This window comes from Rhinatrema bivittatum, chromosome 19, assembly GCF_901001135.1.
Source record: "Rhinatrema bivittatum chromosome 19, aRhiBiv1.1, whole genome shotgun sequence".
Lineage (NCBI taxonomy): Eukaryota > Metazoa > Chordata > Amphibia > Gymnophiona > Rhinatrematidae > Rhinatrema > Rhinatrema bivittatum.
Genome location: NC_042633.1, coordinates 42,805,445 through 42,831,871, shown reverse-complemented (window position 1 = coordinate 42,831,871; position 26,427 = coordinate 42,805,445). Strand labels below are relative to the sequence as shown.

General features: G+C 52.5%; 1 protein-coding gene across 1 annotated transcript; it reads right to left on the bottom strand.

Moving 5' to 3' along the window:
• Positions 1 to 5,566: 5,566 nt before the first annotated feature.
• RAB3D (RAB3D, member RAS oncogene family) lies at positions 5,567 to 23,886 on the bottom strand. The gene is given in 6 exon segments (XM_029585142.1): positions 5,567 to 5,780; positions 5,782 to 5,897; positions 6,489 to 6,613; positions 7,266 to 7,384; positions 11,460 to 11,687; positions 23,728 to 23,886. Coding segments are annotated over 5 exon segments (660 nt in total). The 5' UTR covers positions 23,728 to 23,886; the 3' UTR covers positions 5,567 to 5,708.
• Positions 23,887 to 26,427: the final 2,541 nt, after the last annotated feature.

Below are 26,427 nucleotides of genomic sequence, written 5' to 3'. Positions count from 1 at the left end.
AATGCCGAGATCCAGGCCTAGCTCACAGGCTCTGTCATCAGCAGAGACAGCGGTGCTTCAGCGCCAGGCAAAGGAAATGCCGAGATCCAGGCCTAGCTCACAGGCTCTGTCATCAGCAGAGACAGCGGTGCTTCAGCGCCAGGCAAGGGAAATGCCGAGATCCAGGCCTAGCTCACAGGCTCTGTCATCAGCAGAGAGAGCGGTGCTTCAGCGCCAGGCAAAGGAAATGCCGAGATCCAGGCCTAGCTCACAGGCTCTGTCATCAGCAGAGAGAGCGGTGCTTCAGCGCCAGGCAAGGGAAATGCCGAGATCCAGGCCTAGCTCACAGGCTCTGTCATCAGCAGAGAGAGCGGTGCTTCAGCGCCAGGCAAAGGAAATGCCGAGATCCAGGCCTAGCTCACAGGCTCTGTCATCAGCAGAGAGAGCGGTGCTTCAGCGCCAGGCAAAGGAAATGCCGAGATCCAGGCCTAGCTCACAGGCTCTGTCATCAGCAGAGACAGCGGTGCTTCAGCGCCAGGCAAGGGAAATGCCGAGATCCAGGCCTAGCTCACAGGCTCTGTCATCAGCAGAGACAGCGGTGCTTCAGCGCCAGGCAAGGGAAATGCCGAGATCCAGGCCTAGCTCACAGGCTCTGTCATCAGCAGAGAGAGCGGTGCTTCAGCGCCAGGCAAAGGAAATGCCGAGATCCAGGCCTAGCTCCCATCTTGAGTGGGGGCATTCCTGGTGGCGGAGTTGGGGATTTTAAAAAGCGCAGGTAAAATGAATGATTTCAGCAGGCGTTAACTTGCGCGGGATAGTTTTCGAAGCGCACTTGGGCAAGGAAGCCCACTCCGCATATTGGTGTAACATGCCTGCATCTACTGGCTCTACGAGTGACGGTGCTCCCTACTCTTCTCACTTCCAAATGCAGCATCCTCGATATTTACTGTGGGGGAAGGCCTCCAAAGCTGCAAATGTACAAATGAGACATGAACCGGGGAAGCTCAGGGCACGGCGCTGCTATCGAACGGACCTGCTGAAACGTGTTTCTAACCAGCGCCACCAGATGACGAGCCCCGCAGAACCCAGCTTCACCAGTCCCGTTCTCCTGTTACCGGACGCACGAGCGTCATTTTTCCCCTAACGACCCTCATTGGCCTGACCCTGATGTGCACGAGATGCTGCAGAAAGCGGTGCGGCTGTTTCTTTTGGGAACCCGGAACTCGCCCAGCGGGCCGTTGTCGGACCAAGAGGGGGGGAGACGGGACAGAGTGGTTCTGTTTGCTGTGGTAACGGAGCCTTGTAGACCCGGATACTTACATCAGGCTGATGCAGTACCGTGCGCTGCGGCTAGCGCGTGGCTCGGCACACGGTTGAACGGGCATTTTGGATGCAGAGCGGGGATTGGTGCGTCCAAAACGTGCGTGCAATCGAGTGCATAGCCATCGGCACCCGTTACATGTAAAGCACAGGTAGGAGAAGCTATTAGCCGATCCCCGTGATGCAGAAGATTTCCTGCGCGGCCAACGCACCCTTGCAGTGTGGCAAAATTTTACGCCAGCGTGTAAAGGTCCGCCACACTCGAGGGCTTATGGCAACCCCCCTACTAGTATTGTCGTGATACTAAGTAAGAGGGACCTCGGAAAGCGGAATCACGTAAAAGAAAATCGCTAAAAAAAAAAACCAAAACAGAATCACGGTCCAGGCCGTTTATATTGCGCCGGCAGCCGGAGTTTAAAGAGCGTGGTCCGTTTCCTAACCCGCAGTGATTAGCCACCTTTCCTGGGCACCCAATCCCCAAGGAGGAGCTAGGGATGCGCAACTTCCCCATGTGCCTCCTTTTTACAGCGGCGGCCAATTTTAATATCAAATTGAATTGGCGTGCGTTAGGAGGGATAGGAAGGAGGGTACACGCGGGGAGACGAGTGGGAATAGCATGCAGAGCCCCCTGGGAAAGGCTTGTACGGGGTCCCAGGCGGAGCTGCAGCCCATGCATGTGGGCCAAGGATCATCACCCTGGGGGGGGACATCACCTGGGGGGGACATAAAAGGGGAACAAAATCCGAGTGGTTTCGAACGAAGGTTCATGAGCAGGCAGGCCAGAAACCTGATAATTACAAGAAAAATAACGACAAGGGCGTTTATTATCTTTGGCCTTGGCTGTAAAGTCATTGAGTCCCCCCTCCCAACTCTCATTGTACAGGTTCTTGGTCTTGGCCAAAGGCCAGGATGAGAGCATAACTCGGCTCGTGGCTCGGACCCTTCCCTTGGATCCCAACCGAAAAGAGACACAGCAAACACGCCAGGTGCACTGCTGATGCCGGGACTTGAGGATTTTTACAGTCCTGCTTTGCGCTTTTTCTTCTGCCTCCATCCCAACTCTTTCCAGGGCCTGAACCCCCCACCATTTGCTCAGACCTAAGTAGTGAACAAGGACTGGTAATGCGGGGGTCTAGCCTAGTGAGATCTCAGAGAACCAAGCACTTCTGGGCCAGGAGTTCTGCGCTGTGATCGGCTGCCACCCAACATCCGCTTAGTTTCCCCGTGAACCGGCGCCTTTCTCGTAACCCGGCTCAATCACAGCCTTCAAAGGAACCCAAGGAGGCTTGGCCTGTTTTGCATTTCTGGCAGGAGGGGGGGCCTTTCCCTTTCCCTTGGTGCCAGGAAATGCCTCCTGCCTGAGTCATCGCAGGGGGGGTTATGCTGCAAGACTCTGCAAGGTAGCAGACTTGTCTCTGCAGCCAGTCTCACTCCAGCCAGGATTAAGGGCTCCAAACTCTGCATGTAACGACTGCAACCTTTATTAAAGAAATGCATATTTCTCCTCCGACTTTACAGTGAATGGACTGTGTGCATACAACAACATAAATTACAAGGCAAACGCATTCAGTAGTGTATTATTGACATTTGCGGGGATGGAGGGAGTTTGAGATGAAGGAGGAGAGGACGGCTACCTGACACCCCCCCCCCCCCACCACCTCCTCTTCCATCTCCCTGCCCACCGCTGCACAAGGGGCATCAGAAGAGAGATCCATGGCACAGAGAGAGCGCTCGGCCTACTGGACCCAGCACTGTCATTGGTAAAAACAACTCGCAGGAGTGTAAGGCTTCTAGAGCAAGGCACCTGCTTCCCCTGCTCCTGCCTCTCCCCCCTCCCAGGATGTGGGTGAAACCTGGCCAGAGCGTTGGCTCCCCAGTAAGAGAGTCTGCTCCCAGATTTCAGCCACATCTGTCCAGGAGAAGGGGCCCTTGGTGGCGTGCACAGGGCACAGCGGCAGCGGTAGGTGCTTTGCACTATTGAGGCACTCCTAAAAAAAAAAAAAAAAAAGGAGGGGGGTGGGGAGGGAGACATTTTATAACAGGATGCATTACAAACAGTAGTAATCACACACAAAAAAAAAAGGGGGGTGGGGGGTGTACAAACCGGGGAAGGGAGTGAGAAAGGACTGCCCGCAGGAGAAGGCTGTGTGCCTTATCCACACCTCCTGCTCACGCAGGCCTCATCTCGGGGAGGTTTTTTCCTGGTATGTGGATGGGACTGGGGGAAACATCCCTGCAGATGCAACAAGACTGGGGACGATGCTCGTAATAAACACCAGAGAAGGGCAATTCACGGTCCAACCTCACGAAACCTGAGGGAAGGCATCTAAAGCATCCTTTAGTCTAGGCAGGCACATCCGGCTCCAGGGATTTCTCTAGGATAAGCCACTATTTGGAAAAAAAACAAAACAAAACCGGACCTGGCGTACGCGTTTGGGCCTGATTTCCCAAAGAGCATCCTTTATTCAGCGCCTACAGAAGCAGCATGGAGTCTCACGTCCTTACCTTCTGCTCTTGGCACATTCAGGGTTATGGTTATAGCATGAGAAACACGACCAGGTGGAAATCACGAATGCACCACCACCACCACCACACAATCCACCTAAATATATCATCACACCCTTCAAGGCCTGGATCCTTAGGGATCTGCGCTAGGAGACCTTTACAGGCGGCATTGCTTGTTGGCTTCCTTGCTATTGCAGCAGTGCCCCGCTATAATCATTGGTCTCCTAGAATTTTTAATCGGGGGCTTGCCGCTCGTAAGATCCCTGAATCGGTAAAGGTGCTTATTGGAAGTCAATGCCTCTCTCTCGTCCCGGAGAAGCGCTGCAGTAGCCGTTGACTCCGTTTACGAAGGCCTCCTGGATCCGTAGGGGAACCAGCGCCGAAGGGCGTGAGGCATACACGGCTATGGTGTGCGCGCCGTGTGTCCTCCTCCGTGGCCAGAAACGGTCGCAGACCGGAGGTTCTGCTCACCCCCCCCGTGGCGGAGGGACAGGAGAGAGAGGTGGCAGGGCATTCGTTAAGACCTTGCAAGCATGGCAACCTAGAGAGGAGCACGCAGGCCGGAGCGGTGCCAGGGGCAACCTCCCTGTGCTGATGGGGAGCGGTGAAAGAGGCCGGCAGGGTGAGACGCTGTTCCAGAGTCATTCTCCTTTCCGTTCGGAACGTTTTGTCCACCAAGCATCGTGTCTGGAAGAGACAGCACCTTCAAAAACCCGGTGCCCCTCATGAAATGACCTGCCGGCTTTCTGCTGCTGGGAGAATTAAAAAGCTAACCTGGGCTTTTACTACCTGGCAGCCCTCGTGCGAACGGAGCCTCGTGAGCTGGGCCTTCACAGCATTTCAGAAAGTGGATATGCAGCCACCACCTGGATGGGAAGGTCCAGCACGAGAGCTTCCCAGCGGGGAAGGTGAGAAGGAACAGCGCTATCATCGCCCAGCTGCAGAGGAAGAGAGTGAGGCTCATGCCCAAGTCACACAGAGAGACTCAACGACAGAGCCAGCATCAGATCATCCTGTGCTCATGGATTTAGCTACTACAAAGTACATTCTCCTGCCTCCCCGATGCCAGCCAGCATCTCCAGAAAGATCTGGCGATTCGGTTCTTTTTTTATGTGGTTCATGGACTTTTCGCCTCTTGGTTTTCTGATTCATAAGCTCCCTTTGGGAGGTCACGCTAGAATTCACCGACGGCCTTCCCCGGGAAGTTTGGCTTTAGTGAGACAGCGATGCATTATCTTTCTGGTTGAGGATGTGTAGGAGGGGAGGAGGGACGCAGGGGAGAGTTGCAGCAGAGGAGAAGGTGAAAGCACCAAAGGCAGGAGTGTGTGTGTGTGTGCGCATGCGTGTGTGTGTGCGTGCGTGCATGTGTGTGTGTGCGCGCGTGCATGTGTGTGTGCATGCATGTGTCTGTGTGTGTGCACACACATGTGTGTGAGCGTGTGTGAGTGTGTGTATGAGTGTGCGAGCGTGTGTGCGAGCGTGTGCATGCGTGTGTGTGTGTGTGCATGCTTGCGTGTGTCTGTGTGCGCGCGCACATGTGTGTGAGTGTGTGTATGAGTGTGCGAGCGTGTGTGTGCATGCATGCGTGTGTGCGTGCATGTGTGTGTGCATGCATGTGTCTGTGTGTGTGCACACACATGTGTGTGAGTGTGTGTATGAGTGTGCGAGCGTGTGTGCGAGCGTGTGCGTGCATGCGTGTGTGTGTGTGCATGCTTGCGTGTGTCTGTGTGCGCGCGCGCATGTGTGTGAGTGTGTGTATGAGTGTGCGAGCGTGTGTGTGCATGCATGCGTGTGTGCGTGTATGAGTGTGTGCGCGTGTGTTTGTGTGTGTGCGTGCATGCATGTGTGTGCGTGCATGCATGTGTGTGTGTGCGTGTGTGTGTGGGCAGAAGAGAGACCCTTGTTTAGCAGGAGCAGCTGTTGGACTGCTGCGGGGGAGTCTCACTCAGGTTGGCATTCTTGCTGTTGCTGACGGGGGGAGGAATTGGCGTCCAAGCTCTCGTTCATCTTCTCACATATAATGTCCACCAGGCGCTCAAAGACCTGCTTCACGTTGATGTTTTCCTTCGCGCTGGCTTCAAAGAATTCAAAACCTGGGGGAGGAACAGGGGGAAAAGGAGCGTGAAACGTCTCTGCCAGCAGCTGCACAAGGCCTCGCGCGCGCGGGGCGCGGCGCGAACCCCCGGCACGCGCCGCGCTCTTCTGGCTGGAGGGCGGCCAGAGCGAGGGGCGAGGCCTGGCTGTCCTTTGCGCGCTGCGCGGCCGGGACGCTGCGCGGATGGCCCGCTTGGGTGTGTGCTGCGTTTGACCCGCGGAGGCCGCCCGCCTGACGCCACCCCTGTCGCCAGAGCGTGCCGCACATTCCTCTGGGCAGCGCGCGCGGGATGTTTCCCCGTCTGCTGCTGGGGGTATCTCGTCACCCGCTCACGGTGTGTGCATGATAATTGTGCGACTGATCGTCATCCACTAATCGGAGCTGATACGGAGGGAGGCGCAGGGTCCTGACAGCATCCAAGGCGGGTCTGACTGCTGCGTATATTTAAAAAAAAACAACAAAAAAAACCCCCCCCGACGTGGGCTGTAAAAGGAGGACGATAAACATGACGCATAGTGAGCAAAGGCGCCCGGGCCCGTCTGGATGCCCATAGAGACCTAGAAAGCCAAGGAGGGGGAAATCTCCTGACCTAGCTCGTCGGCCAGCCGCTTCCCGTCCTCTGCGGGGATGACCCGGTCGTCTTCCAGGTCGCACTTGTTCCCCACCAGGATCACCTGCGCGTTGTCCCAGGAGTAGGTCTTGATCTGCGTGGCCCTGAGCGAGAGAGGGAGAAACGGATCAGGAAGGGGAAGACGCCATCATCCCCGGCAGGCATTGCCCAGCTCATCGGGGGAGGGGGCCAGGCTGATCCGGGCTTCCCAAAATCCTGCCGGGTTTAAGAACATAATTTTGATAATCCCGAGAAGCGGGGCCGGAGTTCACGGCTGTCAGTCCCTCGGCCTCACCGCCCTGCCCCAGCATCTCCCTGGCACACGTCCAAGGAGTCGCCTCCTGCCTCCGGGTCATAAGGGATAAGCAGGTCCGGTCCTGGTTTTACCCCTGTTGTATTTCTCATTACCCCCAACTACAGGTTCCCCCGCATGCAGTGGGGAAAACCATGCCCGGGTTACCCTTCCCCCATAAGACAGGGAGTCAGGCTGCAACCTTACTCTCCCCGCTCAGCGTGGCTCCCCTCCCCTTCCTTCGATCCAAGCAGAATCCATTCGGGGGACGAAAGCAGCTGGCGCAGGCACGACCGGCCGCCCCTTGGCACCCTTCCAGCAGCAGGTGCCAGCGAGGTGGGAGCATCCCTGCAAATCCTGAGGATTTCACAGCCCCTACCACCCCCTCCCCTGCATTATCTCTGCATCGCAAGCCGAAAACAGAAAGCTGGCAGCAAGGCATCAGGGCGAGGGCATCTTCTTACCAGTCCTGCACTGCGTTGAAAGAGTCCTGGTTTGAGATGTCGTACATCAGTAAGAAGCCCATGGCCCCCCTGTAGTAGGCGGTGGTGATGGTTCGGTATCGTTCCTGGCCCGCTGTGTCCTTAGAAAAAGGCAGCAAAAGGGAGAAGTCAAGGGTAGAAGGGACAGCCAGGCCGGGGAACCCCCAGGAGAGAACAATGCAGCTCCGAAACCAGTGCATCCGTACCGGAACCTGATTCCCCAGACGTGAGCGGCGCGACTGGCTCGGGCAGTCCTGTGAGAGGAGCAGAGGCCGGGAGTCCTCCAGCTGCCGGCAAATAACACAGCTCCACACACACAGATCACTTCCTTCCCAGCCGGGAGTGAGAATCCAGGCCCAGGGAGGGAAAGTGACTCCCCCCAAGGTCACACACACACAGAGAGTCAGTGACAGAGCCGGGGATTAGAGCTGAGGCACAGGGAGGGAAAGTGACTCCCCCCGAGGTCACACACACACAGAGAGTCAGTGACAGAGCCGGGGATTAGAGCTGAGGCACAGGGGGATAAAGTGTCTCACCCTGAGGTCACACACAGAGAATCAGTGACAGAGCCGGGGATTAGAACTGAGGTACAGGGGGATAAAGTGACTCCCCCTGAGGTCACACACAGAGAGTCAGTGACAGAGCCGGGGATTAGAGCTGAGGCACAGGGGATAAAGTGTCTCACCCTGAGGTCACACACAGAGAATCAGTGACAGAGCCGGGGATTAGAACTGAGGTACAGGGGGATAAAGTGACTCCCCCTGAGGTCACACACAGAGAATCAGTGACAGAACCGGGGATTAGAGCTGAGGCACAGGGGGATAAAGTGACTCCCCCTGAGGTCACACACACAGAGTCAGTGACAGAGCCGGGGATTAGAGCTGAGGCACAGGGGGGATAAAGTGTCTCACCCCGAGGTCACACACAGAGAGTCAGTGACAGAGCCGGGGATTAGAGCTGAGGCACAGGGGGATAAAGTGACTCCCCCTGAGGTCACACACAGAGAGTCAGTGACAGAGCCGGGGATTAGACCCTGTCTCTCCCTCGCTTCCTTCTATTTGGTCCCCGTATCTGTTGTTTGTCCCAGCCACCTACGTCAGTTTCCACCTCATCAGTTGCAGGAAATGGAGATCAGTTTAACGCACCAATTAACATTTCCACAGTTGGAAGGTTTTGTTCTCCTTGTGGAAAAAAAAAAAATCAGAGTGTGGTGCGGGCTTCAGCGTTGGCAAGGAAAGAGCAAAGCTGCCGTCTGACGTCTCCAGCGTCTCTCACGCACAGGGCTCTTGTGACGGAGCCTGGGAGACAAGGCCCGCGTTGCCACAGCAACCTCCTTCCATCCCCATGTCAGAGACGGGCTCCTCGCCCTCCCTCCCCTGTCTCCAAGGCCAAAGGCCTGGCACCTAGCAAACATTTCTCTTTAGAGAGACAGCTCCTTCCCTTATTTCTGGGACCGCCGCTGCCCCCTCCACCAGAGGTTTCCATTCCCCCCTTCATCCATTAGCGGAGGAACATCCTTTCGCAGCCCGCTAATAACACCTTCTATGTAGGTTTCTGCAAGTAATACATAGAGCTTGTGCAGGCCCAGCTTCCAGCCCTAGTACTGCCACCATCTCTCAGTGAGTGACCTTCAGCACGGCGACATTCAGAGCTATGACACCTGCAGACTCAGCTTCCAATCCCACTGCTGCCACCATCTCTCAGTGAGTGACCTTCAGCACGGCGACATTCAGAGCTATGACACCTGCAGACTCAGCTTCCAATCCCACTACTGCCACCATCTCTCAGTGAGTGACCTTCAGCACGGCGACATTCAGAGCTATGACACCTGCAGACTCAGCTTCCAATCCCACTGCTGCCACCATCTCTCAGTGAGTGACCTTCAGCACGGCGACATTCAGAGCTATGACACCTGCAGACTCAGCTTCCAATCCCACTGCTGCCACCATCTCTCAGTGAGTGACCTTCAGCACGGCAACATTCAGAGCTATGGCACCTGCAGACTCAGCTTCCAATTCCACTACTGCCACCATCTCTTACTGTGTGACCTGCAGCATGGAATCAAAACAAAGCTGTGACACCTGCAGACTCAGCTTCCAATCCCACTACTGCCTCCATCTCTCAGTGAGTGACCTTCAGCACGGCGACATTCAGAGCTATGGCACCTGCAGACTCAGCTTCCAATCCCACTACTGCCACCATCTCTCAGTGAGTGACCTTCAGCACGGCGACATTCAGAGCTATGGCACCTGCAGACTCAGCTTCCAATCCCACTACTGCCACCATCTCTCACTGTGTGGCCTTCAGCATGGAATCACACAAAGCTGTGACACCTGCAGACTCAGTTTCCAATCCCACTCCTGCCACCAGCTCTCACTGTGTGACCTGCAGCGAGTAACTTAACCTCTACCTGGGATCGCAAACGCTTTGGTTAAGGAGCACGTATATGTGTGTGTGGGTGTGGTAAGTGTGCGTGAGGGTGTTTTCTCATTTGTGGGTGTGCATCTGTGGTTGTTTTCCTTTCTTTGTCATTAGTTCAATTGTAAAAACGTTTTTCATTTGTTCAATTGTAAAAACGTTTTTCCTAATTCTGTTCTATGTAAACCGCTAAATGTAGCGATAGTTACTGTTCCTTGTAAACCGGGGTGATATGTATATTATACAGGAACCTCCGGTATATAAATAAATAAAATAAATAAATAAATTAGTATTTACCTGCTGTTGCTACCATTAATCCTGGTATCCCTGCTCCATGATAATCATCATGTCCTGCAAACCTCAGCCCACCAAAAGGCATAAACCCTAACATCACCTCCCCCTGACACTCTAAGCATCCCTCCATTCAGGCAGGCTGAATCCCTCTCTCCTCCCAACTCCCCATCCCTCCCAGAGCCCTGTGCTGACCCACCCCCCCCCCCCCCCCCCCCCCGGGGACAGGTGGGAACCCAGCTCCATGTCAGCATCAAACTCCATGCAGGGTTAGGTTTTCTCACTCCCAACTCCCTGCTTACAACAAGTGGAGGTAGCAAGAGATTAATCCTTCCCTGCCCACTGAAGGCAGGAAGCCCCCACAGCAGGCAGAGTAAAACCCAGGCCCGGCTCGGCTTCTCCCTACTGACATGGAGCTATATGGTAACCCTAGCTGAGGGGTATATATGCTCTCATGGGCGTAGCCCGAATCTCCACACCCCTTGGGTACACGGAGTGAGTGAGTCAGCGTGGACTTTACCAGAGAAATCTCTTACTTCCACGAGCCGGAATCTGTCAACTTGACCTCCCTTCTTCCTGTTCCCAGGCCCAGGCGGAGCAAGGGCAGATCTGATCCCTGCAGAGCAGGGACTAGAGACAAATACAGGTCAGTGTGCTGTGTGTACAGATACCTGTATCAGTGCACACGTGTTGTATGTCTGTGTGGGCTGTGCGTACACGCGTTCCTGCATGTGAGTGTGCTCTGTGTGTGAGTGTGCACACGTGTTCCTGCATGTGAGTGTACTCTGTGTGTGAGTGTGCACATGCGTTCCTGCATGTGAGTGGGCTCTGTGTGCACACGTGTTGTATGTCTGTGTGGACTGTGAGTACATGTGTTCCTGCATGTGAGTATGCTCTGTGTGTGTGTGTGCACATGCGTTCCTGTATGCTGTGTGTGCGTGCTGTGCATACACATGTTCCTGCATGTGAGTGTGCTCTGTGTGTGTGTGTGCACACGCATTCCTGCATGTGAGTGTGCTCTGTGTGCACACTTGTTGTATGTCTGTGTGTGTTTGCACATGTGTTCCTGCATGTGAGTGTGCTCTGTGTGCACACGTGTTGTATGTCTGTGTGGGCTGTGTGTACATGTGTTCCTGCATGTGAGTGTGCTCTGTGTGTGAGTGTGCACATGCGTTCCTGCATGTGAGTGTGCTCTGTGTGTGTGTGCACACGCGTTCCTGCATGTGAGTGTGCTCTGTGTGCACACTTGTTGTATGTCTGTGTGTGTGTGCACATGTGTTCCTGTATGCTGTGTGTGCAGGTACCTGTATCAGTGTGTGTGTGTGCTGTGCATACACGTGTTCCTGCAGGAGGAGGAGTGCACGGCGGTACTCCTCCTCTCCCGCCTCCCTCTTCCCCCTCCCACTCTCGAGCGCCCTGGGCACGTGCCCCCCCCCCCCCCCCCACCCCCTCACGCCGGGCACTCACCCAGATCTGCAGCTTGACCCTCTTCTCGTTGCGGTACACCGTCTTGACCTTGAAGTCGATGCCCACGGTGCTGACGAAGGCGGAGGTGAAGGAGTCGTCCGCGTAGCGGAAGAGGAAGGACGTCTTGCCCACGCTGCTGTTGCCGATGATCAGCAGCTTGAACATGTAGTCAAAGTTCTGGTCGGCAGCATCTTTCTGGGTCTGCCGGGCGTCGTTGGCAGAGGCCATCTGAGGACAGAGAAGCGGGCACACAGGGGCCGGCTGGTGAGAGCGATGCCTTCAGGCCCTGGCCCTGACATTCTCTCTCCTCTCATATCATTATTCAGTCAGGCGAGGGGGGGTCACCCGCCAGAAAAGGCCAAGGACATTTTAACGGGTTCGGGCTCCTGCTTGATTCCAGGGACGACTGCTGGGGAACGGGTCAACTGCTTCAACGACAGGGGGAATGAAGAAAAGAGGATTTATATTCAAACAACCAACAAGGACTGAATTGCACGGGCTGGGTAAACAAGGGTGGGAGTAGCTTGCGGGGGGGGTGGAAGGGAAATAGAACCAAAAAGTTACTTAAAAGGGCCAAGAGTAACAGAAAAGTATGAAAAAAAAACCAAGTGTGAAAGCTTGCTGGGCGGACTGGATGGGCCGTTCGGTCTTCCTCTGCCGTCATTTCTATGTTTCTATGATAAGCAGGGGTGACTGCTGAGGGCGAGGCAAGGAGCAGGTGAAAGCTGGGGGCAGTGACGGGGGAGGAGGCGAGGGTTAACGTGGGCTGATGAGTGGGGCACCCGGGCGGGGTGTGGGTGAATGCTGGAGGTGATAGTGGGGGGAGCTGGGGCAAGATATCACTGTCTCAGGCAGGAGAAGACAGGACTCGTGAGGGACCCTGGCACATGCAGGAAGGCAGGGGGCTGGCGAGGGAATTTCATCACAATAGGATACTCTCTCTCTCTCATGAGATGTCACAGGCTGTCCACGCCGTCCTCGACTTTCATAAACGCCAGACCCTATACAGGCCGTGACCTTAAACCATTCGGCTCCTCAGCCGCAACATTCGGCCACAAATGCCATCTTCGTGGAAACAGACAGAAAGGCCCTTTAACATCTTCCTGAATTTTGGAAGGGGGGGGGGGTGTTCTTCCTTCATATTTCGCCGAAGAGTATTTGCAAAGCTCGGGAACCCTTTCGCGAGATTCATCTCCAGACGGATAATCCTGAATGACGGAAGATCTCAAGGCGCCTACCGGGGCGATGAAGCTCGAGAGCCGCCCGAAGGCTTAACATCAGGATTTCAAAGCAGATCCCTCCGTTTAACGGGAAGCCGAGGCGTGAGTCCTTCAGGACCGGGTGATGATATCTGCTCAGGAATGGGAGTCCCGGCTCCCATCCCCGCGGTGGGATCCTGAACGAGTTGTGAGGCCTTTATAAAGAGTTTTTTTTTGTGGGAGACCGAGGGTATCAGGCGTTACAATAATCTGGTGAAGGCAATGCTGGAGAATGCACGAGCGTTCTTAAAACCAGGCTCGCTCTTCGCAGCATCGTGTAATTTCAAGCAGGCCCCTTGCATTGCTTGAAATTGCTTGCAAGCTTCGAATCCACAATGACCCCAAGGTTCCTTGGCCTCTATCACCCTCGGGTTTCTTTTCACTTCATCTACGACCAGAGACTGAGGAGCACATGAGTCGGGGAAATCCAGCTTAACTATAAGATTTCTCTTTTTCACAAATTTAGGAGCAATCTGGGGTTTTTTTTTTGTTAAGCAATCCTTAAGGGTCATCAGAGAGTTCAAACCTTCTTAAGAGGACGGTCAATCCAGTCAGTGATTGGGACAAAGGACTGAAGATCGTCGGCAAAAACAAAAGACGATACCCCTACATCCAACTGAGACAAAAATACAACAGATTGGGGCAATATAGACATTAAAGAAGGAAGCCGATAAGGCCAAACCTTGAGGTACCTCGGTACAAAGCTGGAATTCATCGTTTTATCCCTGGAACATAAATTGATATCGATCCCTCAGAAAAGAAGAAAACTATTTCAGAATAGTATTTCCTATCCCTATATCAGCAAAACGCTTGATGAGAATAGAATGATCAATAGGGCTGAAGGCTGCTGTTAAGTCTAAAAGGACAAGGAAAAACCGAAATACTCCTGCCTATGCCACAAGATAGCAAGGGAATGCCCCAATCTCACCTCTGAGAGCTCAAGTGCAAGACCTAGTGCTACAGGTGTGCTGCCAGGGCATACACCTCAGACATGTGCATGTATATTACCCAAGAACGTAACATGTGCCATCCCCTGATCCCTCCAGTCCAAGAGGTGACAGTTCTGTATCCCTGCTCCCATCCCCTGATCCCTCCTGTCCTAGAGGTGACAGGCTCTGTATCCCTGCTCCCATCCCCTGATCCCTCCAGTCCTAGAGGTGACGGGCTCTGTATCCCTGCACCCATCCCCTGATCCCTCCAGTCCTAGAGGTGACAGGCTCCGTATCCCTGCTCCGTCCCCTGATCCCTCCAGTCCTAGAGGTGACGGGCTCCGTATCCCTGCTCCCGTCCCCTGATCCCTCCAGTCCTAGAGGTGACGGGCTCCGTATCCCTGCTCCCGTCCCCTGATCCCTCCAGTCCTAGAGGTGACGGGCTCCGTATCCCTGCTCCCGTCCCCTGATCCCTCCAGTCCTAGAGGTGACGGGCTCCGTATCCCTGCACCCATCCCCTGATCCCTCCAGTCCTAGAGGTGACAGGCTCTGTATCCCTGCTCCCATCCCCTGATCCCTCCAGTCCTAGAGGTGACAGGCTCTGTATCCCTGCTCCCATCCCTGATCCCTCCAGTCCTAGAGGTGTCAGGCTCTGTATCCCTGCTCCCATCCCCTGATCCCTCAAGTCCTAGAGGTGACTTGCTCTGTATCCCTGCACCCATCCCCTGATCCCTTCAGTCCTAGAGGTGACAGGCTCTGTATCCCTGCACCCATCCCCTGATCCCTCCAGTCCTAGAGGTGACAGGCTCTGTATCCCTGCACCCATCCCCTGATCCCGCCAGTCCTAGAGGTGACGGGCTCTGTATCCCTGCTCCCATCCCCTGATCCCTCCAGTCCTAGAGGTGACGGGCTCTGTATCCCTGCTCCCATCCCCTGATCCCTCCAGTCCTAGAGGTGACGGACTCTGTATCCCTGCTCCCATCCCCTGATCCCTCCAGTCCTAGAGGTGACGGGCTCTGTATCCCTGCTCCCATCCCCTGAGCCCTCCAGTCCTAGAGGTGACAGGCTCTGTATCCCTGCACCCATCCCCTGATTCCTCCAGTCCTAGAGGTGACAGGCTCTGTATCCCTGCTCCCGTCCCCTGCTCCCTCCAGTCCTAGAGGTGACAGGCTCTGTATCCCTGCTCCTGTCCCCTGATCCCTCCAGTCCTAGAGGTGCCAGGCTCTGTATCCCTGCTCCCATCCCCTGATCCCTCCCATCCCCTGATACCTCCAGTCCTAGAGGTGACAGGCTCTGTATCCCTGCTCCCATCCCCTGATCCCTGCTGTCCTAGAGGTGACAGGCTCTGTATCCCTGCACCCATCCCCTGATCCCTCCTGTCCTAGAGGTGACAGGCTCTGTATTCCTGCTCCCATCCCCTGATCCCTCCAGTCCTAGAGGTGACAGGCTCTGTATCCCTGCTCCCATCCCCTGATCCCTCCAGTCCTAGAGGTGACGGGCTCTGTATCCCTGATCCCTCCAGTCCTAGAGGTGACAGGCTCTGTATCCCTGCTCCCATCCCCTGATCCCTCCAGACCTAGAGGTGACGGGCTCTGTATCCCTGCTCCCGTCCCCTGATCCCTCCAGTCCTAGAGGTGACAGGCTCTGTATCCCTGCTCCCATCCCCTGCTCCCTCCAGTCCTAGAGGTGACGGGCTCTGTATCCCTGCTCCCTCCAGTCCTAGAGGTGACAGGCTCTGTATCCCTGCTCCCATCCCCTGCTCCCTCCAGTCCTAGAGGTGACAGGCTCTGTATCCCTGCTCCCATCCCCTGATCCCTCCAGTCCTAGAGGTGCCAGGCTCTGTATCCCTGCTCCCGTCCCCTGATCCCTCCCATCCCCTGCTCCCTCCAGTCCTAGAGGTGACAGGCTCTGTATCCCTGCTCCCATCCCCTGATCCCTCCAGTCCTAGAGGTGACAGGCTCTGTATCCCTGCTCCCATCCCCTGCTCCCTCCAGTCCTAGAGGTGACAGGCTCTGTATTCCTGCCCCATCCCCTGATCCCTCCAGTCCTAGAGGTGACGGGCTCTGTATCCCTGCTCCCATCCCCTGATCCCTCCAGTCCTAGAGGTGACGGGCTCTGTATCCCTGCACCCATCCCCTGATCCCTCCAGTCCTAGAGGTGACAGGCTCTGTATCCCTGCTCCCGTCCCCTGATCCCTCCAGTCCTAGAGGTGACGGGCTCTGTATCCCTGCTCCCATCCCCTGCTCCCTCCAGTCCTAGAGGTGACAGGCTCTGTATCCCTGCTCCCGTCCCCTGATGCCTCCAGTCCTAGAGGTGACAGGCTCTGTATCCCTGCTCCTGTCCCCTGATCCCTCCAGTCCTAGAGGTGCCAGGCTCTGTATCCCTGCTCCCATCCCCTGATCCCTCCCATCCCCTGATACCTCCAGTCCTAGAGGTGCCAGGCTCTGTATCCCTGCTCCCGTCCCCTGATCCCTCCAGTCCTAGAGGCGACAGGCTCCGTATCCCTGCTCCCATCCCCTGATCCCTCCAGTCCTAGAGGCGACAGGCTCCGTATCCCTGCTCCCATCCCCTGATCCCTCCAGTCCTAGAGGCGACAGGCTCTGTATCCCTGCTCCCGTCCCCTGATCCCTCCAGTCCTAGAGGCGACAGGCTCTGTATCCCTGCTCCCATTCCCTGCTCCCTCTAGTCCTAGAGGTGACAGGCTCTGTATCCCTGCTCCCATCCCCTGCTCCCTCCAGTCCTAGAGGTGACAGGCTCTGTATCCCTGCTCCCATCCCCTGCTCCCTCCAGTCCTAGAGGTGACGGGCTCTGTATCCCTGCTCCCTCCAGTCCTAGAGGTGACGGGCTCCGTATCCACACGGGGAGTGCATTAGATGGTCCTTCTCCAGTGTGGAGATTTTCTTAGCTTACTGGGTGCTGTTTATTGAGTGGGAAGGTGCTGCTGGGACTGACGCCTTCTGTCTTTCTCTTTATCCCATGCTGATGTTTGCTGAAGATTTAGAGAAAGGCTCCTACCTAGCACCTTGGCAGCCGAGGATGTCTCGGAAAAGGGGGAAGGGCGGAAGAGATGGAACGGATAAGGGGCAGAGTCCTCTGAGAGATCAGGCACGGCTCCTCGCGTGGATCAGTGGCCCTGGGCGCTAAGGGACATGAATGGGGACCCCCGTCTTTTCAGCCTCTGGCCGCCCAGTGCAGCCTGTAAATTAGTGGCTGCTTTAACAGGGAGGACTGCGCTGGGGAACGCCTGCGACGGGTGCCCTGAGTTACAATGGGTGCACGTCCCTTCGTGCCTCTGCGGAGGGTCCACGGGGCCCTGGGACATTTCCAGCTTTATTTTAAAACGCTTGCGCACACCGATTCGCCGAAGATCCCCTGACACGACCGTATTTCTTCTCCCCTCCGGTTCGGAAACCTCCAAAGTTTATCAATCAAGCCCAGCGAACGTGCATCTCAAATCAGTGGCGCTCTTGCACCGCAAGCACTAGAATTGCACTGCGTATAGCAAGGATACGAGTAAGAGGAACCACACGGGGCAGTAATTTTTTTTTTTCAATTTCTCTGGAGCAATCGACCTCGCGGTTTCACTTGACACCAGCTCCGGGGCTGGCGTCGGGGGGTAGTAGCTAATGGCCTCGTCTGCATGGCATTTATACACGTGACGAGCGCCGTTAGCTGCCCGTGAGCTCGGAGGCGCCAATCCCCTTATTGCATTGGGCGTCGGCACGGCGCGTCCGAAAAACGCCCGTCCAGCTGCGCGTGGGCCGGTGGAGCTGGGCTGAGCGCATTCTGCTGCTGCTTTGGCCTCCGGTGTGACACCGGCTCTTAAACCTGAACTGAATCAGGGGCAGGTGAAGAGCCCTGAGATCCTCCGCAGGGCGGCGGCACAGAATGTGGTTTCCCCCGGGTCACCTTTCCTGTTCTGATCCTGACAAACCAGTCTGAATGAATCACACAGGTCAGCCGCAGTGCGTGTCGGAAGGGAGCCTGTGGTGCGGCTCTCATACTGGCACCGTACGCTCCTTCATGCCGCAGTGTATCTCACCGCATGCTCCATCATGTGTATATATATATATATAATACACAGAGCCCCCAAAAGTGCTGCCTGCCTGTTGGCGACTGGTGAGGTGATATGAGACATCATCCCGCCAGCTGCTGAGGAGAATGCGTGCGAAATTCAGAATCCATGCGCGTATATTTCGAGCAATGCACGTAGCCCAGAGGGCGTAGGCCCGGGTATGCTCTGCCCTGAGCCTTCAGACACGCTCGATCTCCTGGCTCACTGCAAGGTGATGGCAGCGGAGCTGCGGGACATTGAGGCTGGGAGGATTCCCAGAGGATGCTGGGCTGCCTGCTGGGTGCTGGATGGGAAGGAGGCCAGGAGGCGTGCGGCCTGGAAGAGTGATCCGCAGGCCAGTGGGATTGGAGGGAGCCTGAGAAGTGGGTGGAAGGGGAGTAGAGGAGACATGCTTTGGTCAGGTCAGGTGGAGAGTGGTGGAGAGGGGAGGGGAGGGGTGAGTGGTGGGATGAAGCTGATAGCTGGGGGCTGGGGTGGGGAGATACTCAAAATTACAACAGGGGTGAAGGTGATGTTGAGAACAGGACATTGCAGGGGCCTGGAATGTGACTAGGAACCTCTGGGAAATTTCACTGGGTATCAGCTAGTTATATCGTAATATCTCATATTACATCGTATTCAGCAACCTAATCATATCTTGTCACATCATACACTCCATTATATCATAATGTATCACACAATATGCAGCATTATATCATAGTGTATCTCACTGCAGACTCCATTCTATCATGTCATAATAACACCATGTACTCCATTATTTCATATTGCCTTATATCACACCGTGTGCTCCATTATATCATTTTACATCATATGCTGCAATATATCATATCTCTAATCATGCCATACACTCAGTTATATCATAATATATCATATCACATCATAGACTCCATTATGTCATATCTCATCTTATACAGCATTATATCATATTTCTTATCACATCATACACTCCATTATATCATAATATCTTGTATCACACCGTATACTTGATTATATCTCATATTACAACATATGCAGCAATATATCATATCTCTAATCATGCCATACACTCAATTATATCATAATATATCATATTACACCATATACTCCAATATGGTGTATATGAGATATTATGATATAATTGAATATATGGTGAGATATGATATAATGGAGTGTATGGTATGATAAAAAAAATATATAATGCTGTACATGATGAGATATGACATTATGGAGTATATCATGTGATTATGTCATATTGTATAATGGAGTATATGGTGTGTTATGAGATATAATATAATTGAGTGCATGCTTGATAAGAGATATGATATAATGCTGCATATGTTGTAATATGAGATATAATCAAGTATATGGTGTGAAATGAGTTATTATGATATAATGGAGTGGTATGATGTGATAAGAAATATGATATAATGCTGTATAAGATGAGATATGACATAAACTCCATTATACAATATGTCATAATCACACCATATACTCCATTATTTACTTATTTATCTCATTGTACGTGGCATTATATTTTGTCACACCATGCACTCTGTTATATCATAAAATCTCATATCACTATGCATGTGACATTATATCGTAGTGTTTCTCACCACAGACTCTATTATATCATAATATGTCATTTCACGTCATTTACTCCAAATCACCAAGACCCAAATGTAAGTGTTCCCAGGGTAGCTTCACTGGGGAGAGGGGTGTAGGAGCAGCTTTATGGAACAGATTTTGATTACAGTTTTATTGTATTTTATAATACTGTATTTTATTTAATTAGATTATATTTTCTACTGTATTCTATGCATTTTATTGATGTAAGCTGCCCTGGGTCCCTTACATCACAATATCCCTTTAGAACATAAAAAGTGCCATGCTGGGTCAGAACCAGGGCCTAGCAAGCCCTGCATCCTGTCTCCAACAGTGGCAGGCTGGGTCATTTGGATGTACCCAGTAGATCGTGATAGGAAAAGTCCTTTCCATGTCCCTCACTCCCTGGAGTGGAGACCACCAGATCTCTCTGGCTAGTAATTATTTCTGGACCTGTCTTCCGGAAACATGCCAAACCTTTGTCTTAAAGTCCACTATACTACCAGCCTTGACCACATCTTCCATAGTTTAACTGTAGTCACACTGCATACGCCATTGTATCATATCTCATATCACACTGTACATTAATATCCCGTATCACATCATATCTCATTTGTTAAACACCGCTACCAAGGGCTGGAGGCAGCTTGCAGTATGAAACAAATAACCCTAACGAATCAGTAAAACATCCCGTACCCCCAAAATACAAGAAAACTTGACATTTACATAAAACATAGGACAATTTACAATATGTATAAACCTCACACATTTTCCTCTCTCTGACGTCCCAATACCGTAACAAAAATCGGATCCATGCACCCAGACCAACAAGTCCAATAACCACGTACAGCATATCACATTCAAGTTTCCTTACAAATACCTACATGAAACCTATTCCTCTAACCTCCTTAGCTCATGTGCTCTGAAATACCCTCTCCTTCACACCATGTGCCAACTGAAATCCATATATTTAATTATTATCTCAGAACCTTATAGAATACTGGGCCCAGTATGCAAAGATATCCGGTTATCTGGACATTAGTTATCCGGTTAACTGAGAATGGATATTCAGCAGCAGGAATATAACGGGATTGAGCTGGTGTAACTTATTGGGTTAACTTAACCGGATAAGGCTGAATACAGGCACTTATGTCCCCCAAGTTATCCGGCTATCTACTTAACCGGTTAAATCCTAACCAGCCTTTGAACATAGCCAGATATTCCAGTGGCTGCCACTTACCCGGCTAAGCAGCGTTTCAGTGTTGGTCCCACTATATATTACATTACATATTTAACTTCAGATCATATATTTCACTGTGTCATAAGAACACCCTATGTACTATTACAGTATATGTGGATAATACATCACACATATATATATATATGCTCTGTATTGTAACCTTATCACACTATTTCATTATATTATACCTGTAGTATAGCATCCTGTCATTCATTATATTGTAAGTCAGGATGTATTTCAACATTGCATCAACATTTTATTATGGGCATTATATTATGTTATATAAGGTTAGGTTATATTATATTCTGTGCTATATTATGTTATGTGTCGCTGTGTTTTATATACATATATATATATATATATATATATATATATATCATCTCGCCCTTGTAATATTTACCCTATGGTTATGCTATATTTTTCTGTATTATACGTTACACTGTTACCCCACCCATGTTATATTTATCATATGGTTGCTATACTTTATTTTCTGTATAAATAATGAGTTAAGATTATATTATGTTATATAAGGTTAGGTTATATTATATTCTGTGCTATATTACATGATGTATTCTAGTTTATGTTATGTGTATATGTGTATAGAATGTATATATATATATATATATATATATATATATATATATATATATATATATACACATTCTATCATCTCGCCCTTGTAATTTTTACCCGATGGTTATGCTATATTTTTCTGTATTATACATTACACTGTTGCCCCACCCATGTTATATTTATTTATTTATAAATTTTATATACCGAGGCTCAATTAACAGGATTAATTATCACTTTGGTTTACATTACAACCAGCAAAAATAACACAGTCTTGTTTTACAATTAACAGGGTGGAGATAACCTGGATAAAAAAAACACTGAACAGGGTAGAAATAATCTGGATAAACAAAAAATGTGTGAAGCAAGTATAGAGAACTGGATTTGTATAACTTGTGTGAAGATCAGGGAAACTGAGTAGAGGAGGACTATGAAGGCCTCAAGTTGGATAGAGGACTCATGATGTGGATAAGAACCAAGGCTGAGGTGAGTGGTTATGGAAAGGCTTGTTCGAATAACAAAGTCTTAAGTCTCTTCTTAAAGGTGATTGGACATCGTTCCAGCCTCAGTTCAGGAGGGAGCAGGCTCCGTTGCTTGGGGCCTGAGGCGGATATAGCTCTCTTACCGAGGGAGGTCTTGATGGTGGGTGTTTGAAGAGTTCCTCTCTGGGCAAGTCTAATTGGGACGGACCTAGGTGTGGAGTTGCACAGGTATTGTAAGCTCCAGAGGAGTGACGTTGTGTACGGCTCTGTGAGTGACTCTTAATAGTTTATGAAGGATTCTAAACTTAATTGGTAGCCAATGTAGATTCTTTAAAAATTGGAGTTATATGGTCCCTCTTGTTGGATTTTTGTGAGGACCCTGGCCGTGGCGTTCTGTAGTAGCTGGAGAGGTTTGAGTGCGATATCAGGCAGGCCGTGAAGGAGTGAGTTACAATAGTCAATTTTGGAAAATATAATGGCTTGCAAAACTGACCTGAAATCGTGGAAATGGAGAAGTATAGCAGCCATATTTATCATATGGCTGCTATACTTTATTTTCTGTATAAATAATGAGTTAAGATTATATTATGTTATATGAGGTTAGGTTATATTATATTCTGTGCTATATTACATGATGTATTCTAGTTTATGTTATGCGTTGCTGTGTTTTATATATATATACACATTCTATCATCTCGCCCCTTGTAATATTTACCCTATAGTTATGCTATATTTTTCTGTATTATACGTTACACTGTTGCCCCACCCATGTTATATTTATCATATGGCTGCTATACTTTATTTTCTGTATAAATAATGAGTTAAGATTATATTATGTTATATGAGGTTAGGTTATATTATATTCTGTGCTATATTACATGATGTATTCTAGTTTGTTATGCGTTGCTGTGTTTTATATATATATATATATATATATATATATATATATATATATATATGCACATTCTATCATCTCGCCCTTGTAATTTTTACCCGGATGGTTATTCTATATTTTTCGTATTATACGTTACAACTGTTGCCCCACCCATGTTATATTTATCATATGGTTGCTATACTTTATTTTCTGTATAAATAATGAGTTAATGCGTAAAGGTTTCCAGGACGCTCCCCCGCAGTGACTGTATTGATCCCACGTGAACAAGGGCATCCTTGGAAAGCCCACGGGTTCTGCCCTCTTGCCCAGAGGTCAGCAGATCATGACATTTGACCTCTGACCTCAAATGGGGAAAAAAAAAAAGAGATGGGCTGTTTGGGGCATCACAGGCTGCTTTCAGGCAGATCCCGTGCTGCAAAACTTCCCTCGCTGGCCACGGACGATCAAACATCATGGAGGGGGGTGGGGGGGGGGCATCGCTGCCCCTACCCCCCACCCTCTCCAAAATATCTCTCTTTCCCGGCCCTATCATCACCTCTTCTCTTTGCTCCGGGAGTTCCCCAGAAAGATCACCCGCCACAACACCACCCACTACTCTGTACGGGAAAGGTGCGTGCAGCCACCTCTGGGGTGGGGAAAAAAAATGGTGACCAAAGGCTGTGGCTGCCCTGCGTGGGGGAGAGGAGGACTCGTGAAGAATGGTGGCCGTTGATTACTGTACGCACTGGTCCACCATGATTGGTTTCTACTGTAGAGATGGAGGGGTGTCCCCCTAGTAACAGAGTAACCTGTGGTCCATCCCTTCAGCAGCATTTCCTGAAGCCCAGATGGAAGAGGTGGCCTGAAGGGTGCAGGGCTTAGGAGGATCACTGAGAGGGAGAGAGGGAACTGACAGATCTAGGCTGAAATTGGGGAAGGAAGTCCTGACACCCAAGGAGAAAAGGCAGGCAGTGCAGAGAGACAGCCCCCCCCCCCCCCCCCCACCCCGGGTCTGCCTCCCCAGGCTCCGACTGAAAACAGCTGTCCCGCCGTCTGCCGTCTCCCTGCTCCCCAGGCGCTGAGAGGGAGCACATCTGGGTCTAGGCGCCTGTCCGGGGATCCCGCAGCGAACATCTGGAAACTTTCAGCCTGGGCTGTGAACTGCTGGGAGCCCCCGTTACCAAGCTCCTCTCCTCTGCCAGATGTTTCCCTAGCGGAAAGCCCTGGGGACGGCACCCCCCCCCCCCCCCCCCCTTACCTCACGGAGCTCCTGCACTGCTGCCTGGGCACCGCCACCTTTTCCTCCTTCACACTCTCTCTCTCTCTCTCTCCACCCGGATCTGACTTATTTGCAGACCTTAAGCCTCTGCTAGGAAATCCCAGAGAAGGGGAGAGCAGAGGAGAAGGTGTGATCAACCCTTCCACATCACCCGCCCTCCTCCCGTCAAGCCTGGGAGCTGCAGGCAGGGCTCCTCCTCTGCAGGGCCCGCTCCCTCCCTCCCTCCCTCCCTCCGCCTCTCTCACTCTGTGCAGCCCAAGTTCCTGCTCCTTTCCTTGCCCTGTCATTGTACGCAGGCCTACACCTTCCCCCCTCCCTGTCACTGTATGGGGCCCACTTCCTCCCTCTCCTGTCCCTGTATACAGCCCAGTTCCTGCTCCCTCCCAAGCCACGTCACTGTATGCAGTCCTACGCCTTCCCCCCCCCCCCCCCCCTCCCTGTCACTGTATATGTACCAGGGCCTGCTCCCTTCCTCACCGCGTCATCGTACGCAGTCCAAGGCCTATACCTTCCCTCTCCCTGTCACTGTATATGTACCAGGGCCTGCTCCCTTCCTCACCGCGTCATCGTACGCAGTCCAAGGCCTATACCTTCCCTCTCCCTGTCACTGTATATGTACCAGGGCCTGCTTCCCTTCCTCACCGCGTCATCGTACGCAGTCCAAGGCCTATACCTTCCCTCTCCCTGTCACTGTATATGTACCAGGGCCTGCTCCCTTCCTCACCGCGTCATCGTACGCAGTCCAAGGCCTATATCTTCCCTCTCCCTGTCACTGTATATGTACCAGGGCCTGCTCCCTTCCTCACCGCGTCATCGTACGCAGTCCAAGGCCTATACCTTCCCTCTCCCTGTCACTGTATATGTACCAGGGCCTGCTCCCTTCCTCACCGCGTCATCGTACGCAGTCCAAGGCCTATACCTTCCCTCTCCCTGTCACTGTATATGTACCAGGGCGTGCTCCCTTCCTCACCGCGTCATCGTACGCAGTCCAAGGCCTATACCTTCCCTCTCCCTGTCACTGTATATGTACCAGGGCCTGCTCCCTTCCTCACCGCGTCATCGTACGCAGTCCAAGGCCTATACCTTCCCTCTCCCTGTCACTGTATATGTACCAGGGCCTGCTCCCTTCCTCACCGCGTCATCGTACGCAGTCCTACGCCTTCCCCCCCCCCCCCCTGTCACTGTATATGTACCAGGGCCTGCTCCCTTCCTCACCCGCGTCATCGTACGCAGTCCTACGCCTTCCCCCCCCCCCCTCCCTGTCACTGTATATGTACCAGGGCCTGCTCCCTTCCTCACCGCGTCATCGTACGCAGTCCAAGGCCTATACCTCCCCCTCCCTGTCACTGTATATGTACCAGGGCCTGCTCCCTTCCTCACCGCGTCATCGTACGCAGTCCAAGGCCTATACCTTCCCTCTCCCTGTCACTGTATATGTACCAGGGCGTGCTCCCTTCCTCACCGCGTCATCGTACGCAGTCCAAGGCCTATACCTTCCCTCTCCCTGTCACTGTATATGTACCAGGGCCTGCTCCCTTCCTCACCGCGTCATCGTACGCAGTCCAAGGCCTATACCTTCCCTCTCCCTGTCACTGTATATGTACCAGGGCCTGCTCCCTTCCTCACCGCGTCATCGTACGCAGTCCAAGGCCTATACCTTCCCTCTCCCTGTCACTGTATATGTACCAGGGCCTGCTCCCTTCCTCACCGCGTCATCGTACGCAGTCCAAGGCCTATACCTTCCCTCTCCCTGTCACTGTATATGTACCAGGGCCTGCTCCCTTCCTCACCGCGTCATCGTACGCAGTCCAAGGCCTATATCTTCCCTCTCCCTGTCACTGTATATGTACCAGGGCCTGCTCCCTTCCTCACCGCGTCATCGTACGCAGTCCAAGGCCTATATCTTCCCTCTCCCTGTCACTGTATATGTACCAGGGCCTGCTCCCTTCCTCACCGCGTCATCGTACGCAGTCCAAGGCCTATACCTTCCCCCTCCCTGTCACTGTATATGTACCAGGGCCTGCTCCCTTCCTCACCGCGTCATCGTACGCAGTCCAAGGCCTATACCTTCCCTCTCCCTGTCACTGTATATGTACCAGGGCCTGCTCCCTTCCTCACCGCGTCATCGTACGCAGTCCAAGGCCTATATCTTCCCTCTCCCTGTCACTGTATATGTACCAGGGCCTGCTCCCTTCCTCACCGCGTCATCGTACGCAGTCCAAGGCCTATACCTTCCCTCTCCCTGTCACTGTGTATAAGCCTAGGGCCTGCTCCCTTCCTCACCGCGTCATCGTACGCAGTCCAAGGCCTATACCTTCCCTCTCCCTGTCACTGTATATGTACCAGGGCGTGCTCCCTTCCTCACCGCGTCATCGTACGCAGTCCAAGGCCTATACCTTCCCTCTCCCTGTCACTATATATACAACCAGGGCCTGCTCCCTTCCTCACCGCGTCATCGTACGCAGTCCAAGGCCTATACCTTCCCTCTCCCTGTCACTGTATATGTACCAGGGCCTGCTCCCTTCCTCACCGCGACATCGTACGCAGTCCAAGGCCTATACCTTCCCTCTCCCTGTCACTATATATACAACCAGGGCCTGCTCCCTTCCTCACCGCGTCATCGTACGCAGTCCAAGGCCTATACCTTCCCTCTCCCTGTCACTATATATACAACCAGGG